This window comes from Cetorhinus maximus, chromosome 24 (genome assembly GCF_964194155.1).
Source record: "Cetorhinus maximus chromosome 24, sCetMax3.hap1.1, whole genome shotgun sequence".
NCBI classification, from domain to species: Eukaryota; Metazoa; Chordata; class Chondrichthyes; order Lamniformes; family Cetorhinidae; genus Cetorhinus; species Cetorhinus maximus.
In genome coordinates this window covers 44,903,838-44,923,720 of record NC_135902.1, presented here as the reverse complement: position 1 = coordinate 44,923,720, position 19,883 = coordinate 44,903,838, and the positions used below count along the sequence as shown (strand labels likewise).

The 19,883-nt window shown below is 45.3% G+C and overlaps 1 protein-coding gene across 1 annotated transcript in view; it reads right to left on the bottom strand.

Annotated features, from left to right (window-relative positions):
• Positions 1 to 19,883, bottom strand: part of LOC144699540 (dynein axonemal heavy chain 17-like) — a 785,608-nt gene that overhangs the window by 290,801 nt on the left and 474,924 nt on the right. The window contains 2 exon segments of the mRNA XM_078570587.1: positions 4,384 to 4,666; positions 4,763 to 4,911. Coding sequence (XP_078426713.1) covers positions 4,384 to 4,666; positions 4,763 to 4,911 — 432 coding nt within the window.

The window sequence follows — 19,883 nt, the reverse complement described above, 5'->3', positions numbered from 1 at the left end:
CATTACCATCAAGCCAGGAGATCAACCCTCATTCAATGAAGAGTGCAGGGGGGCATGCCAGGAACAGCATCAGACATACATAAAAATGAGGTGTAAACCTGGTGAAGCTACAACACAGGACTACTTGTGTGGCAAATAGTGTAAGCAACATGCGATTGACAAAGCTAAGTGATCCCACAACCAACAGATCAGATCTAAGCTCTGCAGTCCTGCCACATCCAATTGTGTATGGTGGTGGACAATTAAACACTCTAGAAGGGGGCTTCTCAACATTCCCATCCTCAATAATGGGGGAGCCCAACACACCTATGCAAAAGATAAGGCTGAAGTATTTGCAACAATCTCAGCCAGAAGTGTAGAGTGGATGATCCATCACAGCCTCCTCCGGAGGTCCCCAGCATCAGAGATGCTAGTTTTCAGCCAATTCGATTCACTCCAAAAGATATTAAGAAACAGTTGAAGGCATTGGATACTGCAAAGGCTATGGGCCCTGACAATATTCTGGCAATAGAACTGCAAACTTTTGCCCCAGGACTTGCCACACCCCTAGCCAAGCTGGTTCAGTACAGCTACAACACTGGCATCTACCAGGCAATGTGGAAAATTGTCCAGGTATTTCCTGTGAGCAAAAAAAAGGACAAATTCAACCTGACCATTTAACGCCCCATCAGTCCACTCTCGACCATGATGGAAGGGGGTCATCAAGGGGTCCATAAAGCAGCCCGTGCCTAGCAATAGCCTGCTCACTAACGCCCAGTTTGGGTTCCACCAGGGTCACGCAGATCCTACTTCATTGCAGCCTTGGTTCAAATGTGGACAAAAGAGCTGAAGGTAAGGTGACAGTGACTACCCCTGACATCAAGGCAGCATTTGACGATTATGGCATCAAGGAGCTTTAGAAAAACTGGAGTCAGTGGGAATCAGGGGGAAACCTCTCTGTTGGTGGAGCAAAACATGGCACAAAGGAAGATAGTTGTGGTTATTGCAGGTTAATCATCTCAGTTCCTGGACGTCACTGCAGGACTTCCTCAAGGTAGTGTCCTAAGCCCAACCATCTTCAGCTGCTTCATCAATGACCTTCCTTCTGTCATAAGGTTAGAAGTAGGGATGTTCGCTGATCATTGCAAAATGTTCAGCACCATTTGCGACTCTACAAATACTGAAGCAGTCCATGTCCAAATACAGCAAGATCTGGACAATATCTAGGCTTGGGCTTACAACTGGCAAGTAACATCCATGCCACACATATGCCAGGCAATGACCGCCTCCAACAATAGAGAATCTAACTATCGCTCCTTCACATATAATGGCATTACCATTGCTGAATCCCCAACTATCAAAATCCTGGGGGTTCCCATTGACCAGAAATTGAACTGGACTAGCCATATAAATGCTGTGGCTACAAAAGCAGGCCAGAGGCTAGGAATGTTGCAGCGACTAACTCACATCCTGACCCCCCACCCCCCAACAAATCCTGTCCACCATGTTCAAGGCACAAGTCAAGAGTGTGATGGAATACTCTATGCAGCTCCAACAACACTCAAAAAGTTGACAGCATCCAGGACAAAACAGCCCACTTTATTGGCACCCCACCTACAAACATTCACTCCTTCCACCACTGACGCACAGTGGCAGTGGTGTGTACCATCTACAAGACGCGCTGCAGGAGCTCACCAGGACTCCTCAGAAAGCACTACCATCTAGAAGGACAAGGGCAGCAGATACATGGGACCACCTGCAAGTTCCCCTCCAAGCCACACACCATACTGACTTGGAAATTCAAAAACATTTTAAGAGTTGAAATGATAATGGAAATGCAATCACCTTGGTGACAGTTAGGACTGAAAACTGATTTCGCTGGCTTTGGTGTTGATTGGCAACAGCTTGGTTTTCAAATCTGAAGGATGGAATGATATGAAAGTGATCACACATTACAAGTGCCAATAAATGATGGCCTTGCCACAATGCTCACATTGCATGAATGAATACAAAAATGTTATGCGAGGTTTGAAATCTCCTGAAACCCTCTTTTTTGTCATGCAAGCCACTCGAGAATGTTGCTCCATTTCCGACTGTTTTTGCTGGAGGTTGTGTGTGATTTGCTTGTGCATGAACTTGAGTGGATTATAACCCAACTAATGCATCAAGTGGAGATGGCCATTTTGCAAGTTCTCCCTGCTCATATTCAATTCTCCATCTAATGTAATATAGCAGAGCTCTTTGGTTTTAAGCATAGATATGCTCTAGATCAATTTGCCACATTTTGGGGTAACATGACAAAGGATAGCTAAAAGGCGAATGTTTGAACGTTCACATTAACCGTAAAAATAAAATAAAATAATATATCTGGAGGAAAATAAATTGGTCTAAAGATTACTTGTCATCTTTTTCAGTTGCAGGGTCGCAATTCACAGCCTGTTCATGCCCAGTTTCATTGGGGGTGGACAGCACATAAATTTGATGTTCCTACCTCATTACCATGATTGTAGCTTACGTCCAAGTGTCTCCTATGCTGCTGGCTGCCTCCTCACGCTGCCAACTACCTCTTTGCTCAACAGGGGCTGACAGCATTGTATTAAGAGCAGTCAGCACTCTGTTCACTAAGGCAGTGGTACCCTCCTAAAAGGAAACTGCAATCTAAAAGAAGGAAAATGGAACACAGAGCAGAGAGAGAGAGAGTTCCAAGGGTGAAAGATATGGCACTGGAGGCATTAGTGATGGAGGTGGGCAGGAGGAGAGTCTGCATTTTCTGAGACCTACAGAGGAGAAGGCTTTCAGCATTATGTGGCTGGCTGCAACATCACCAGTGGCTTCTAGTGTCATTGAGAACATTGAGGATATCAATACATTCCTGTCTTATGCCCCTTCTCAACGTTCTGCACACCTCAATCCTGTTATTTAGCATAATGAGCAAATTGCAGATGGTGTGACCATCTGCCTCTTGCTTTTCACTCCAACAAGCTTCCCCCACTCCAACTTTCCCCTTTCTGATTTCCTACTCTCAGACAACCAAGAATTGCCACCTGCTCAGCACAGAACCCCAAAGAGGAATAGAAAGAGAAACAGCACTTATGAAGAGGTCCCATCACTTGATCTGACACTTACAGCCACCAGCTCATATGCCAGCACTGCACATACCATAGAGGCTACCAAAATACTGGGATCAGCACATTGGTGCAACACCAGGTAGGAGTGAACTGCAGCCAGACCAAGGTAAAAGTTGGTTCATTTGCCAGCTTACCAGAGGACAAGGTCCCAAACAATTTTTGCTGCACAGGACTCAGATGAGGATCTTGATGGAGCAGCATACAGGACACCATTGTTGAGAATGCACACGATGGGTGCTTTAGCTAACATGGCAGACAGCATCCTATCACTGTCAAGGAGTATGGAGGAACCCAGCTTCAACTTAGTGGAAGGCATCACAAAGAGCTTGCCCTTTCAGCAGCCTCTACTCCAGCTCCATATCATCCTGCAGACTCAGAGGCATTGCCACTGCTGCCCACATAACTGCTGCAGTTTGTGTGGACAAGTCATTTGCTCCTCTGCAATCCCACCGAGATGCAGCAAAACTCTCTGACAAATCGAGGAAATAACCATACCTCCAAAGACATTCCAGAGTAGTTACTGACACTTTGAAATAACAGAAGTTCTTCAAAATTACCTTTTCTACAGTTTGGGTGCCTTGCCCTTTAAATAATAATAATGCAGGGCCAATTGCACAACACAACACTTGCCGTTTTAGAGTGACAAGCAAATGTATTGTCTGGTCCAAATTAGAAATTCTGGCATCACAGAATTATGTGATGTTAGGGTAGCACTCCTGTGGCTTCCAGCACACGTTGGAATGTGGGTGCCCTTCTCAAGAGGATAGGAAACAGCTAGCTGTGCAGTGTACCCCAGCAAAGGGGCATCAACAGCACAGCTACAGGGGTGAAATTCACACCCTGCATTTTTTGATTTCCCTACACTTAGGGAAATCCTTCCTATGATTTCTAAATCACTTATCACATTACTCGCCATCAACTTCCAAAACCAAACTTGAAGAGAAACCTTTTGTTGAACTTAAAAAGAATCAGATTGACGATGTACAGGCCATCCCAAATCCAAACCAAGTCAAGATTAACATTTCTTTGAACATACAAAGCTTGCTTCAGAGCATGGGCTCAGTGCTCATCCCTTTTAAGATAAACCCTTGAGCAGAAATATTTAGCTTGTTTCCATAAGTTTGTAATGATGAAATCTGATTCTAATGGTTTCAAAAGTTAAACAAAAATAGAATACATGCAGAACCAGTCTGATTCATATTGAATGTACAAAAAAAATCAACATAAATCACACAAACTTGGTTTGAAAAATTGATACAAAATGTTCAGGTCTTACCTGATCTTGGAACATAGTACCTCCAAAACCCCAAACACAGGCAAACACAAAGTACAGTTCATAGAGTTCCTTGGGAGAGTCAGCGGGCGCATTGACTGGGGTCAGAAGGCATTCCATCAGGTGGAGAACTGTCTGCACCATGGTGATCTCTGGAGTTGGAGTAATCTTTTTAAATCCTGTACGTAACTTTTCAAGGCAGGTAGGCAAGTATTTATCAAACAATATCAGAAGATTTGCCTTTTCTGATTGTACTTCACGGCTTTCAATCCAGCTAGCTACTACACTAAAGAAGAAAAGAAAAAAACAGTACACAGACCATATCATTTGTCTTTATTTTACAACTTGTTGACAATATCAGGATAAAAAAAATGCAACTTACGGGTTCCAGCCAAGATCACCTGGGTTGATGTAGAGTATTCCTGCTCGGGACACTGTAGCTGGTGTGGCTGTTCTCAGGTGGCTGATTTCAAACAGCAAACGCATTGTGGGGTTCAGTGGAATTCGCTCATTGCTGGCAAGTGTTAACACCTTCACATAAGAAGTTAAAGTAAAAGAAACGAAATAATTGTTAATCTGTCTGAAACAGAAAACAATGACTTATGAAGTGTCTGATACTCATTTTTGATTTGAACAAATGCATATTCAACACACAATGGATTAAATCCTACAAGTGACAGACCCTGTGAGAAGAACTATGGGCAGATTCATCCCAGAATTGCATTAAGTGTGGGAGCGGGCGTGAAAAACAGCATTTTACCCACTGGCCACAATAGTGGGTTTTCATGCAGGATCATCCCCTTCCCGCCTCATAAATTATGCAGTCAGAGGAAACATGCCGTCTCATTGACGGCGGCCTCCAATTTATCTGCCACACTGTTACTTTGCCACTTCCTCACTCTGGGCGCCATATTTAAACTGCAGCCACGTGCACAGTTCTCAATGCTTGCAGCCCAGGACTGTTCCAGTGAAGACATGGCCCCAAAAGCCAAGAAGAGTGCAACCACCTGATTCAGTGACAGATCCCTGGAACACCTTTTGGATGCCATGGAGGCCCACCGCAATGTCCTCTACCCCTGCTCTGAGCACAGCCATCAGTCTCACCAATCCAGCTTGGGAGGCGGTGGCAGCAGTGGTCAGTGCAAGCACTGGACACAAGAGGTGGGCCATCCAGTGCAGAAAAAGGATGAATGATCTCATCTGTGCCACCAGGGTAACCATCTCATCATTATCAACTCACCCACTCACAAGCCCATCACACATTCATTGGCATTTCACTCACTGCCAGTTCAAGGGACATCATTACTCATTCTCTCACACACACCCTCACATCTCCATCTGGCCTCATGTCCTCTAGAGATCATCTCCTCATCCTGTCCATGGTTTCAATCAGCACACACACGTCTGCCATCCTTCTCATTTGTCCGCTCACGCCGCCAAACATGCCCATCGCCAATGGGAGCAAAAAATTCTGGTCTATGGGTGGAATTTTCCATTCTGGAGACTAAGTGCAGCGATGAACAGCAAAGTTGGCATGATTCCCACGGGGATGTGGAAAGGAATTTTTGTGCCTAATTTTCCACTCTTCAAGCTCATTGATTATGCATCAGCGAGGAGCTCGTCAAATCTCATGGCACAGCTGATAGTGATTTGCCCTCCTTGCTGTTACCTCGTGGGGTTGAAGGTCCTGGTGCCATATTTAAATGGCACCCACACAGGCACTCACTCATTACAGGCCAGGTGTTGTGTTAGACAGTAACCCATGGCGCCTAAAAGATCAAAACCCTCAGTTGCACATTCACTGAGGCCTCCTCCTCGTGGACGATTCTCAACCAGGAAAGGCGAGAGGTCCTCTTTCCTCAGGATGGGAGCCGGAGGTCCCCCCGCATGACCATGCTGGCCTGGGAGGAGGTCGCCAGGGAGGTCAGCACCCGTGGTACACAAAAAAGGACTGCCCTGCAGTGCAGGAAAAGGATGAATGATCTGGTGTGCTCTGCCAGGTTAAGTGCACCTTCTCCTTACTTTTAATTCACACACTCATAAGGGCTTCAGGCAGTCTAAGGGTTAAAGTCCACAAAGATGTCACACACTACCAGCAGATGGGATATCAGCACTGAATATCTGCCAGCCACTAATGTAAGATCCTGAACAAACAGTGTCTTAATATCTTACTGAGGAGGGTTCAACACACACAGCAGCCATGCGTGCTTCTGAACTGCTCTTTCATCCACAGAGCTCCCAGTCAATCCATCTGTCTTGTAAGAGTTGTGAGAATTCCTTGGGTACCTGGCACAAACATACATAATATGCTTTCTGTGATCACAGATCAGCTGGACATTGAGAGAGTGAAATACGTTTCTATTAATGATATTCAGAGGCTGCTGCCAAGGAGCTCTCAAGGCCACATGTGCAGTTGATGGCACCCTGCACTTGCAGAAATTCTGAGATCGCTGTGAATCCCACAGCTCTGACAACTTGGCTTGCTTCATCCCTGTGGAACTGCACATAACTGAGGTTTATTAAAAGGGCACCTGTCAGCACCCTTATGCATTTATGTGTCACCACTTGTGAGATTCCGCAGAAGTCCCCAATGGAGTCTTGGAAGGATCCGATGGCAAAAAAATCGAGTGCAGTTGTAACCTTAAGTGCAACCAGAATTGGAAGCCTTCCCAGTCTGCACAGTGTGAGTTCCTCATGGAGAATGTGGCAAATATGAGCTACCACATCCCTAGACAAGCGAAGGCATCTGTGGCACTGTCTTTCATTCATTTCCAAGAATGAAAAGCGTCTTCTGTGGACCCTTGGTTGTGCCAAACATCTTCGTAGATTTGGCCCCACCTCATCCACATCTGGATCTTCCTGGGACCCTGCTGGCACTTGTTCCTCAGGGCGATGGTCTTCCCTGCGCTGTGCCAAACAGCAAACTTCTTCTCATTTGCATCAAAGTTTTCAAGAAGGCAGCATTGACTGCAGCCTGCATTCTCAACTCCTCCTTATTTCTGTGAACTGATACAATTGAGCAATCAATGTTCGTTCTCGTTGATTTGTCTTCCTCCATATACAAGGCACTCTCCAGCCCTTCACCTTCCCTTAGTCTGCACATCACATACCAAGGTCACCCCTTGCAGGATGACATCATGATGGAGAGCGACAGCTGGCTGATCTTTCCCCTCAGACGTGAATCCACATTCACAACGAGGGTGTTCATTCGGGTCAAAAGACCCAATTCCTAGGAGCCACAGTCAGCCTTATGTTGGTTGTCCTCCAGTAGCCTTAACAACTATGATACCCAGTCCTTGCACTTCTGTCCTGACTGCAAGCATGGTGCCTTGAATGCAATGACCAATGCACTGGGACGAAGGAGGCTTATCGGGCCCCCGCTGCTTCTGTGCAGCAGATGTGGCCATTGATTCTTGGAGCTTGCATCCATTCTGACATACCTCTGTGTGGATCATTGCCAATTAAGACCATATGCACCACAGCACCTAAATTTAATGGATTCAAGCCTGAACCATTAGAAAAAGAGCCAAGCTCATTCATTGTGCATGAGTCTCTTGAGTCCAGCACTTTGCTGATGGTTTGAACATGGGTGCCCCATCAAATGGCCCAAAATAGTTGAGCACAACTCCTCCCACTTGCCTTGAGTCCCCTCCCATATCATTTCTTTTCAAACTTGTTTTTCCAACTGTGTCATTCATCACTCAGAGCGAACATGGTGCGCATTAGATTCATGTGTACAACCAGCTTCCAACCACCCCCTATCACCCAGCAAGTTCCTCCCATCCTCCTTTATAGTCACTGCCTCCTAATTCCCATTTCTCCTGTTACTATCCAGCCTCTCCCACTACCCTTGACCCCATCATTGGGTACTTGATATTCCTGTTCTCTCCCCAAATCCTTTAATGTTGATGGCCCCATGCTCATTGTCGACCTGACTCCTCCCTTCTCGAGGCCACATGCACCCTGACTATCTGAGACCACCTCCCCACCCCCCCGCCCCCACCCCGAATAAGACCATCCAATACCCCCCCAGTGACTTTTCAGCTCCAGACATACAGGAGGCAGGTGCCTCCCCTGACCTTGACTGCGCCATCTGCCTCAAACCCTCAGGACAAAATTCCTTAGATAACTGACTGCGCCCTGCACCACAACTGTCAATACTCAGAGATGCCTTCCCCCACCCAAGACTGGGATCAAAACAGGTGTGCCATGCAAGGCCCTCTAACATGGCCCCCACAGCCCCAGCACAGTCTGTTCAATATGCCCCCAACAGCATGGCCTCAGTCTCAGGACAGGCACAGAATCACAGAAGAGGCCCTTCGGCCCATCGAGTCTGCACCGACACATGAGAAACACCTGAACTACCTACCTAATCCCATTTACCAGCACTTGGCCCATAGCCTTGAATGTCATGACGTGCCAAGTGCTCATGCAGGTGCTTTTTAAAGGATGTGAGGCAACCCGCCTCCACCACCCTCCCAGGCAGCGCATTCCAGACCGTCACCACCCTCTGGGTAAAAAAGTTTTTCTTCACATCCCCCTAAACCTCCTGCCCTTCACCTTGAACTTATGCCCCTTCTCTTCATTGTTCATTGTCCACCTGACCCCTCCCTTCTCGAGGCCACATGCACCCTGACTATCTGAGACCACCTCCCCCACCCCCATAAGTCCATCCAATACCCCCCCAAAGACTTTTCAGCTCCAGACTTACAGGATGCAGGTGCCTCCCCTGACCTGTTCTTTGAACAGTCTTAAATCCCTGGCCTCAAGACAGTCTTTCACAATTCCACTCTGTTCCTTGCACCCCCCTGAAGTCCTGCCTCCAGCTTTCCCCTTCCCTCCCATGTTCCACCACCTTCCAATCCTTTCTCCAACTCCCTCCTTCCCTCCAGTGTTCCATCTCCCCATTACAGCCTTCGTCTTCACCCCTCCCTCCCATGTTCACAAACCCTCAGACCAACCTCCATCTTCCCCCTTCCCTCCATGTTCCACCTCTCAACCTAGTGCAGTCTCTGTCATCCCCTCTCCATGCCCAGCCATGGCACAGCCTGTGATACAAGCACCCGAAATCTCACAGCAATGCTGTTAAAGGTGTGTCTAAGTACCTCAAAGTCATTGATGAAGAAGCTCGCCAGGTGCATGGTACTTATATACAGTCAGGAAACAGACCATTCTAATTATACAATGTCAGGGCGTTTGATTGGGAGGGGAAACGCAATTTCAGCAAGTTGGCCTTTTAATGAGCATTCATGAGATGGAAATGAATGCAAATATGGTTCCCGAATTAGATCAGTTGGAAACTTGATCCACCTTTAACCCATCAACAGTCTGGAGAACAAAATTCCAAACTAATTTCCCACCGGTGAGAAACTGACTTTTGATATTAAGCCAAATTTTGTGCCCCTGTCCGCCATGATTACTGTTGCAGGCGGGAGCGAAAATTTCTCCCCTATACCTGGCTCCTTCTTGTTTTATATCTAAGTACCTGTAAGATGCTGGTAACTCTGCCACTCATAACCAAAGTTACTTTGTGCCTTATGAATCAAAGGAGAGTGGAGAAAATCTTCTGCTGCATAATTTTAGTGAAAAAGTAAAGATCAGCATAAAAACAAATTTCTCCTTTTATATTTCAAGAGTCTTTTGCTAAAAGGAATTTCATCCCCATTTGCTTGATGGGTAGAAGGTGAGAAGTTATGTATACTGAAAAACACTGTTCAGAAATGACTATATCTTTCACAAACAATGGAGCAAATTTCCACTTTGGGCACTATCAGGAGGTTGTATTGGCATGTAATTGTTTCTTTTCTTCTATCTATTAAAAAGTATTCCTTGATACACTTAAGAGTGGTACCATGCTGTTGTTTTATTAATAAAGTTGAAAATGGATTTATCAGCAAAAATAAGCATTTTGAATAAGTATGTCCAATCCTCAACACAATTAACCCTAGTTGAATTCACTGAAAACGACTTTCATTGGCATTCACTAGTCAGTTCCATGGTAACTTAAATATCTTTTGATATGAAATAACTTTTAACATTTGAAACTCGTGCCCATGCATGTAAGAAAATCAGTACAAATTAAACAGCCTTCCCTAACCAGCATTATAGGTGGAATCACAAAGTTTTGACTTGGAAGTGAGGTCAGCTTTATGGGCAGGGCCTGATCTGGGTGAATTGATCAGCTTAAAAGGTTGGGGAAAGCATGAATGTAAGAGTTTTTAGGTGGTGTTCACATTTAAACTTCCTCAAACCTTTTGTGCTGGTTTGGCTGACTCTGAAAGACTAAACTGTAGTAAACATTGTTAAGCCAAAAATGGTCTGTTTTTGTGCTGTAAATCCTATGCATCCTATGTACTGAAAATAGGAGGCACCTCCTACCCATTTGGGTTCTTTGCCTTGCATTGTGTGCCTGTTTGTCCTGCACAGTCAATAGAGAGTGAGATAGGGGACTGCTGTGCATGTGGGTGCCAGATGGCCCTATTCATTAGTAGATTTAGCAGCTCTATAATCATGCACCTTTCTGAGGGGTTATTAAGTGCCCTGCACATGCAATGTTTCCATGTTCAGGAGCAGCATGCACCCTGAGGCTACTCTACTCAGCTGATGTGTCTGATGTGACTCAGAGGCCAGTCCTGAGGATTGGTTGTGCCACTCATCTAGCTAGAGCATATGATGTCATTGAACCATTTCTGGCATTTGATACAAGAGTAAGTGTTATGCTTCTGCTATGTCCTTTGTTTGTGTAAGTGGCCTCCTCTCTCACCCTCTGGGAATAGGATTTCCCTCCTCTTCCTCATGACATTGTGACAAGGTCAGCATAGGAGAATCTGGAGGTCTGGCTTCTAGGCCTTCAGCTCTCCTGGAACATCAGAAGGTTAACAAGTTGATTTAAACAGTAATGGCTGCCGTGGTCTGTTTAAATCGTGCCCAGGCTTCAGAAGCTTCACCTCTGCTTCCACCTTCCTGGTTGCTAATTGGACAGTGAACCCATCTCCACCGTAATGGGGCATGGACAGGGTGGATAGGGAACAGCTGTTCCCCTTAGTTGAAGGGTCAGTCACGAGGGGACACAAGTTCAAGGTGAGGAGCAGGAGGTTTAGAGGGGATGTGAGGAAAAACTTTTTTACCCAGAGGGTAGTGACGGTCTGGAATGCGCTGCCTGGGAGGGTGGTGGAGGCGGCTTGCCTCACATCCTTTAAAAAGCACCTGGATGAGCACTTGGCACGTCATAACATTCAGGGCTATGGGCTAAGTGCTGGTAAACGGGATTAGGTAGTTCAGGTGTTTCTCACGTGTCAGTGCAGATGGGCCAAAGGGCCTCTTCTGCACTGTGTGATTCTGTGTTTCTGTGATTCTGTGAAAGGTGCTGAGAGCACACAGAGAATGACAGAACTCTGTGATGCCAACCTATGACTTTCTGGCAGCAATGGCAAGCACCATCGAGGTGCAGGCATCACTACTGTGTCCAGTGAATGTTAAGCTGGACCATCACTTTAGCCTGAAGATTACACATTGCACAAGGACATACCTGGGCAATTTTCCACATAGCCGAATAGATGCCAGTGTTGTAGCTATACTGGAACAGCTTGGCTAGGGGTGTGTCAAGTTCTAGAGCACAAGTCTTCAGTACTATTGCCGGAACATTGTCAGGACGCATAGCCTTTGCACTATCCAGTGCCTTCAGCTATTTCTTGATATCACGTGGAGTGAATTGATTTGGCTGAAGAATTGGGATGTGGGAACCTCTGAAGGAGGCCAAGATGGATCATCCACTCGGCACTTCTGGCTGAAGGTTGTAGCAAATGCTTCAGCCTCATCTTTTGCACTGATGTGCTAGGATTATTACCTTGAGGTTCTGCTTTTTAATTTAGTACTTCGCTCCTCATATGCTCTATGATGAACCTCTCTCCTCATTCTACCTATGTCATTGGTACCCACGTGGGCCATGACAACTGGATCCTCTCCCTCCCACTTTAAGTTCTTCTCCAGCCCTGAGCAGAAATCCCGAACCCTAGCACCGGCCAGACAACACAGCCTTCTGGATTCTCGCTCTTGGCTGCAGAGAACAGTATCTATCCCCCTGACTATACTGTCCTCTATTACCACCAAATTTCTTTTAACTCGCCCCACTTGAATGGCTTCCTGTACCATGGTGCCATGGTCAGTCTGTCCATCCATACTGCAGCCCTCTCTCTTGTCCATACAAGTTCCAAAAACCTCAAACTTGTTGCTCAATTACAAGCACTCAAGCTCCTACATTCTCGATTCCGTTGCCTGCCTGTCTTGCAGTCACACCCTCCTATCCCTGTCAAATCAGATGACTCTGTGCACTCAAGCAGCACTGAGAAATCCCTCTATTTATACTTTCTGAAGAACAAATGAGTCAAGCTCTGCTAAAGCTCAGATACCAGTTTAAGCTAACTACCTAATTAACGAGCTGCAGCTGCTCTTGGAGAACTTGTCTATCCCTGTTTAAAACTGGAATAAACTCACCTACCTCTTAATTTAAATGGTAATATTTAGTTCATTTCTAAATTAAAGAAAAATCGAAACTCTTACAGGATCCGCAAAGAGGTGCAGATCCTTTCTGACATGTAGTCTTGCCACACAAACTATTGGCCCTCCCCTTGAGCATGCAGGGATGATCACTGGAATCATTTAGAGGATGAGGCAGCACAAAGTTTGCGTGCTGCCTGTCTCTAACAGACCAGGTGCTGGGCGAGCACACTTTGCGCCCAAAAGTAGGCCTTGCTGAGTTTCCCCCCTTAAACATTACTGCTGGTTTTCTGCATCGTCTGTGCCTGAATGTTCCTGTGCTACAAAGGATTGAAATGTCAGCCCTTTGGAAAGACATGGGATAATTAAAGATGGTCACCACATATTTTAGAGCGAAATTATATGTCACACATCAAATGAAGTTTTTTTTGAGAGAAGTGACTCTGAACAGATTACTGGATTGTGTCCAGACGAGAGCATGAAGCGGCACCAAAACAGTCATCGATGTACCGAGAAAAGAGTTGTGGGAGGGGGCCTGGGTAGGACCGGAACAAGGAATGTTCCACATACCCCATAAAGAGACAGGCATAACTCTAGCACATATTGATTTTCAGAAAGCATCCCCCTAGACCATGACCCCACCACCGAACATCAAGCCATTGTTTCCAGGACCATCACTGACCTCATCTCCTCTGGAGATCTTCCCTCCACAGCTTCCAGCCTCATAGTCTCCCAACCCCAGACAGCCTGCTTCTACCACCTCCCCAAAATCCACAAACAGGACTGTCCCGGTAGACCGATCATGTCAGCCCATTCCTGCCCCACGGAACTCATTTCTTCCTATCTTGACTCCGTTCTCTCTCCCCTTGTCCAGTCTCTTCCCACCTACATCCGCGGTTCCTCTGATGCCCTATGTCATATCAGCAACTTCCAGTTCCCTGGCCCTAACCGCCTGCTCTTCACCATGGGCGTCCAATCTCTCTACACCTCCATCCCACACCAGGATAGTCTGAGGGCTGTCCGCCTCTTCCTTGAACAGGGGCCTGAATAAACCCTATCCACTACCACTCACCGTCTACCTGAGCTTGTTCTCTCACTGAACAATTTCTCCTTAAAACTCCTCTCACTTCCTCCAAATAAAAGGTATGGCTATGGGTACCCACATGGGCCCCAGTTATGCCTGTCTCTTTATGGGGTATGTGGAACATTCCTTGTTCCGGTCCTACCCAGGTCCCCTCCCACAACTCTTTTCTCGGTACATCGATGACTGTTTTGGTGCCGCTTCATGCTCTCGTCTGGACCTGGAAAAATTTCTCAATTTTGCTTCCAATTTCCACCCCTCCGTCACCTTCACATGGTCCACCTCCGACACTTCCCTTCCCTTCCTTGACCTCACTGTCTCCATTTCTGGTGATAGACTGTCCACCAATATTCATTACAAGCCCACCGACTCCCAAAGCTACCTTGACTACAGCTCCTCACACCCTGCTTCCTTTAAGGACCCCATCCCATTCTCTCAGTTCCTTTGCCTCTGTCGCATCTGTTCCGGTGATGCCATTTTCCAAAACGGCACTTCTGACATGTCTGCCTTCTTCCTTAACCGAGGATTTGCATCCACTGTGGTTGACAGGGCCCTCAACTGTGTCCGACTCATCTTCCGCGCCTCTGCTCGCACACCTTCCTCTCCCTCCCAGAACTATGATAGATTCCCCGTAGACCTCACTTTTAACCCCACCAGCCTCCGCATTCAAAGGATCACCCTCCGCCATTTCCGTCAACCCCAGCATGATGCCACAACCAAACACATCTTCCCTTCACCCCTCCTATCGGCATTCCATAGGGACTGTTCCCTCTGGGACACCCTGGTCCACTCCTCCATCACCCCCAACACCTCATCCCTCTCCCACGGCACCTTCCCATGCAATCGTAGAAGGTGCAACACCTGCCCCTTTACCTCCTCCCTCCTCACCATCCAAAGGCCAAAACACTCCTTTCTGGTGATGCAGCGCTTCACGTGCATCTCCTTCAGTTTGGTCTATTGCATTCGCTTCTCCCAATGCGGTCTCCTCTACATTGGAGAGACCAAACGCAGACTGGGTGACTGCTTTGCAGGACACCTTTGGTCTGTCCGCAAGCATGACTCAGACCTTCCTGTCACTTGCCATTTCAAAACACCATCCTGCTCTCATGCCCACATGTCCGTCCTTGGCCTGCTGCAATGTTCCAGTGAAGCCCAACACAAACTGGAGGAACAGCACATCATCTTCCGATTAGGCATTTTACAGCCTTTCAGACTTAACATTGAGTTCATCAACTTCAGACCATGAATTCTCTCCTCTATCCTCATCCCTTTGTTACCCGCTTTTTTCAATATTCATTTTTATTTTTTATTTTTATTTATTATTTTTTATCCATTGATTTTTATTTTTTATTTATTTTCATTTTTATTCATTGTTTTATCCCCACTTTTTATCCTGTTGTCGATCTTTTCTCCCCACCACTGTCCCCTTCCCCCACCCCACCCCCACAAGGGCCATCTGTCATTTGTTTCTATTCTTCTTTTCAGACTGCTTACCCTTGTCCTACGATCACATTCTGCATTCTCACCTTAATGCCACCATCAGCACCTCCTTTAGCCCTTACCAGTACCATTAACACCCCCTTTGTCCTTTTGTTCATGACATCTTTGTCAATCTCTCCTTTGCCCCCACCTATTGCTGGCCTTCTATCCAGCTTCACCTGCTCCACCCACCTTAAACAGTATAAATTTCACCACATTTTTATTTCTCTTTAGCTCTGAAGAAGAATCATGCGGACTTGAAACGTTAACTCTGTTTTTCTCTCCACAGATGCTATTAGACCTGCTGAGTTTTTCCAGCATTTTCTGTTTTTGTTTCAGATTTCCAGCATCCGCAGTATTTTACTTTTATGAAGCTAATAGATGTTGCTCAAATCAGAGAAGGGTAGGAATTTGTATTCCTTTAGAGTTAGTGCTGAATCATCTGTTCGTGTCCAAAGATAGATGATTAGGTGTGTGCATGATAGCAGGATTTGAGGCTCAGTTAGCAGTGCCCCTGCATCCAAACCAGAAGCTCTGGGTTCAAGACCCACTGCAGGACTGGTTCACCACAGAAAGAGTTTTCATGACACAGTCCAACAGGCTGATAATCAGTCCAAGACTTACCCATTATTCCCCAAAGGGGAAAAAGGTGTGTGTGAAGATATGAAACAAGCAAACAGACTTGGGAATAAGGAGCATGGTTTGAAAATTTAATAATGCTACAAAAATCAGAAATACGTGAGGAAGGCTATAAAAATCCTCTGGGGTGTATAGATAGTTTTAAAAAATGTTTAGCCAGGTGCAATTTAATTCAGACAAGAGAGAGATGGTGCATATGGGTAGGAAAACCCAAAACAGGAGTATATATTTATGGGATTCATAGAAAGGTGTGGATGAACACGGAAAGATCTTGTGGTTTAAATATATAATTCCCATGAAGAGAGTGTGCAGGTAAATAAAACTGTAAAAAAGGCTAATGGCAATTTGTGTGTTAGCATTTAAAATGATAGAATACAAGAATGAAGAGGGAATGATAAATTTGATTAAGTAATAGTTAGATCACAGAATACTATATACAGTTTTGGAGGCTCTGTAGCATTACATACAGAGTAGATTTTCCAAGTTGACGCTAGTGTCAGAAATCTGTAGTTTGCAAGCTGTGGTGTGCACTGACCGTGGTTTCAAAAACTGTGCATTTTGACACAGTCCCTAACTGAAACAGAAACCAAGGACCAGAAATTTGTCCTCAGTTTGGGAATTGCGTTTTGGGCCCTTTCCTGAAGCCACGGTCCCAACTTCTAACTGGAACAGGCTGAAGAGACATCTGAAGAGGTGGCCAGACATCTGTTTTATTCCAGATGGCCTCATTATGAATACTTGGCTGATCTCCAAGAATAGGTTGATGTTTCGAGTCCTCAAGACCCTTCATCAATTCTGTTGAAGGGTCATGAGGACTCGAAATGTCAACTTTGTTCTTCTCCGCCGATGCTGCCAGACCTGCTGAGTTTTTTCAGGTATTTCTGTTTTTGTTTTGGATTTCCAGCATCCGCAGTTTTTTGTTTTTATCCAAGAATAGGTAATGGATTCAGCCCTGTAGGCAATTTTACACAGTTGAAAAGGAGAGCATTAGTTTTGCTTGATTGACAGCATTATGAGGTTGTAATAAGTTTTTGAAATGTAATTTTCAATGCCGGTGTGTTTATTTGGATATGATTAAGAGATGTTAAGGGGGATAAAGCATTTCATTGATATTATGAATGATTGTGTTTGAATGCTCCTTTTATGAGATTATAAGATGAGCAGTCTTTTTCAGGGGATTTTCAAAGCTCCTTTACTTATTTTGCCAGTTTCAGGAGCATTTCAATGGCTTGCCAATGGCTATTGATTCTGTAGATAGTGGATACTGGATTAGTGGATATGAGGGATACTTGGGGGCATGGGGTAATGGAAGAGCCATGGAGGTAATGGAAGGGATATAAAGGGGGCACGGGGGAATGGAGGTTGAATGGGAGATATAAGGGGGCATGGAGAGGCATGGGGATATGAGGGGGCATGGAAGGGGAATGGGGGATATGATGGAACATTTTAAACTTACCAGTCAGAAGGTTCTGACTCCACTGCAGGCAGCCTCCAAGATTCATGAACTGGCGTACCTGGCAGGGTTCCACAGCCTTCAGGAATCCAGCCACCTCCACAAAAATACCATGGGCAGGGAAATTTGAATTTCCAGCAGGGATTTAAATTGCAAGCTCAACGTCACTTTAAGTGAGTGTCAGGTCATGACCTGCCATGATTCCCAACCTGATGAAAATGGCATGCGTCAGGGATCATAGGGGAAATTCAAAAATGCGGCTCTGCATACTTCCTGTTTTGTCCTCCTGATGCGTGGTTGCATCCAGGAGAGGAAAATTCAGCAATGGGTTGGTAACTGGAATTCCTGGCTGTGACATCAGACTTCTAAGAAACCAACATGTGGCTTTTGTTGCTAGGGAAACAGAAGCTGATTGGGAAAAAAACACCAGGCTGAGAGGTCAAATTTCAGCCAGGGGTCAGAACAGGCAGGACTCTTGAGGTTCTGTTTTTTCAACAGAAGAAGAACAGACCAGACCTGTGAGTTTAAGACAGCTAACGAGGAAAGTCATGGCACACGTGGAAAAGAAGACCAAAAAAGCTGATTCTGGGAGCAGAGCTGTGAAGAATCTGGAAATGTGTGTTTTTTGTGGTCATAGTACCAGGGGACTGGCAACACTGCTGTCAGATGGGACTTCGAGCCTAACTACTTAGTGAATAAAGGTGTTGAAACTCTACCTGGGAAGAACAGAGTTTTGTGGGACTCTGTGGCCAAGGTTAATGCCATACATGCTGAAGGGACTGCCTTAGAAATCTATGAGATCTATTTTTGTTGTATCGGCTGTTTAAAGAGAAATTTATAGTTTCTACAGAGTACAATTTACCTGTTAATTCATGTTTAACTTACGTTGATTTTGGTTAGATTGTTCAGCAATATTTTTAAAAAGTGAAATTTTGTCCATTGGTTTCTTCTGTTGAGTCATTTGGAAAGTTTGATTCTTTCACATGATTGGTCTCTGGGGGATCATGACACTAAGCATGGGAAACAATAGTTATTGGTACAGATTTGTAATACTGGAACTACTTTTACTGGAGCAAAGAAGGTTTTTAAAATTATGAATGGATTTGATAGAGTGAACAGGAAAAGATTATTTCTTCTGATTGAGGAGTCAGTGATGAGAGAGCATCAATTTAAAATTGTCACTGAAAACTATGAGAGAAGCTAGGAGAGATGTTTTACTGAAGAGAGCTGCTAGATGTATGGAATAATTTTCCACAGAAAACAGTGAAGCCATGACCATTGCATCTTTTAAGGGAAAAACTGATAAATATATGAAACAGAGGAAAATACAAGATTATGGGGATATATCAGAGCCACAAAAAACACACCTTTCCAGATTCTTCACAGCATAAAAGCTAAAGAGAAAGCATACAATGCGGTGAAGAGCAGTGGGAAGCCAGGGGATTGGGAAGCCTACAAAGACCAACAGAGGACAACTAAAAAAGAAATAAGGAGGGAGAAGATTAAATATGAGGGTAAACTAGCCAGTAATATAAAAGAAGATTGCAAAAGTTTTTTTAGATATATAAAGGGTAAGAGAGAGGCAAAAGTGGACATTGGGCCACTGGAAAATGACGCTGGAGAAGTAGTAGTGGGGAACAAAGAAATGGCGGAGGAACTGAATAGGTACTTTGCGTCAGTCTTCACATTGGAAGACACGAGTAACATCCCCAAAGTTCAAAAGAGTCGTGGGGCAGAGGTGAGTATGGTGGCCATTACCAAGGAGAAGGTGCTAGGAAAACTGAAAGGTCTGAAGGTGGATAAATCACCTGGATCAGATGGATTACACCCCAGAGTTCAGAAGGAGATAGCTGAAGAGCTGAAGAGATAGTGGAGGCGTTAGTGGTGATCTTTCAGGAATCACTGGAGTCAGGGAGGGTCCCAGAGGATGGAAAATCGCTAATGTAACCCCCTTGTTTAAGAAGGGAGTGGGGCAAAAGACCAGAAATTACAGGCCGATTAGCCTGACCTCGGTCGTTGGTAAGATTTTAGAGTCCATTATTAAGGATGAGATTTCAGAATACTTGGAAGTGCATGGTAAAACTGGGCAAAGTCAGCATGGTTTCATCAAGGGGAGGTCATGCCTGACAAATCTGTTAGAATTCTTTGAGGAGGTAACGAGTAGGTTAGACAAAGGAGAGCCAATGGATGTTATCTACTTGGACTTCCAGAAGGCCTTTGACAAGGTTCCGCACAGGAGGCTGCTCAGTAAGATAAGAGCCCATGGTGTTAGAGGCAAGGTACTAGCATGGATAGAAGATTGGCTGTCTGGCAGGAGGTAGAGAGTGGGGATAAGGGGGTCCTTCTCAGGATGGC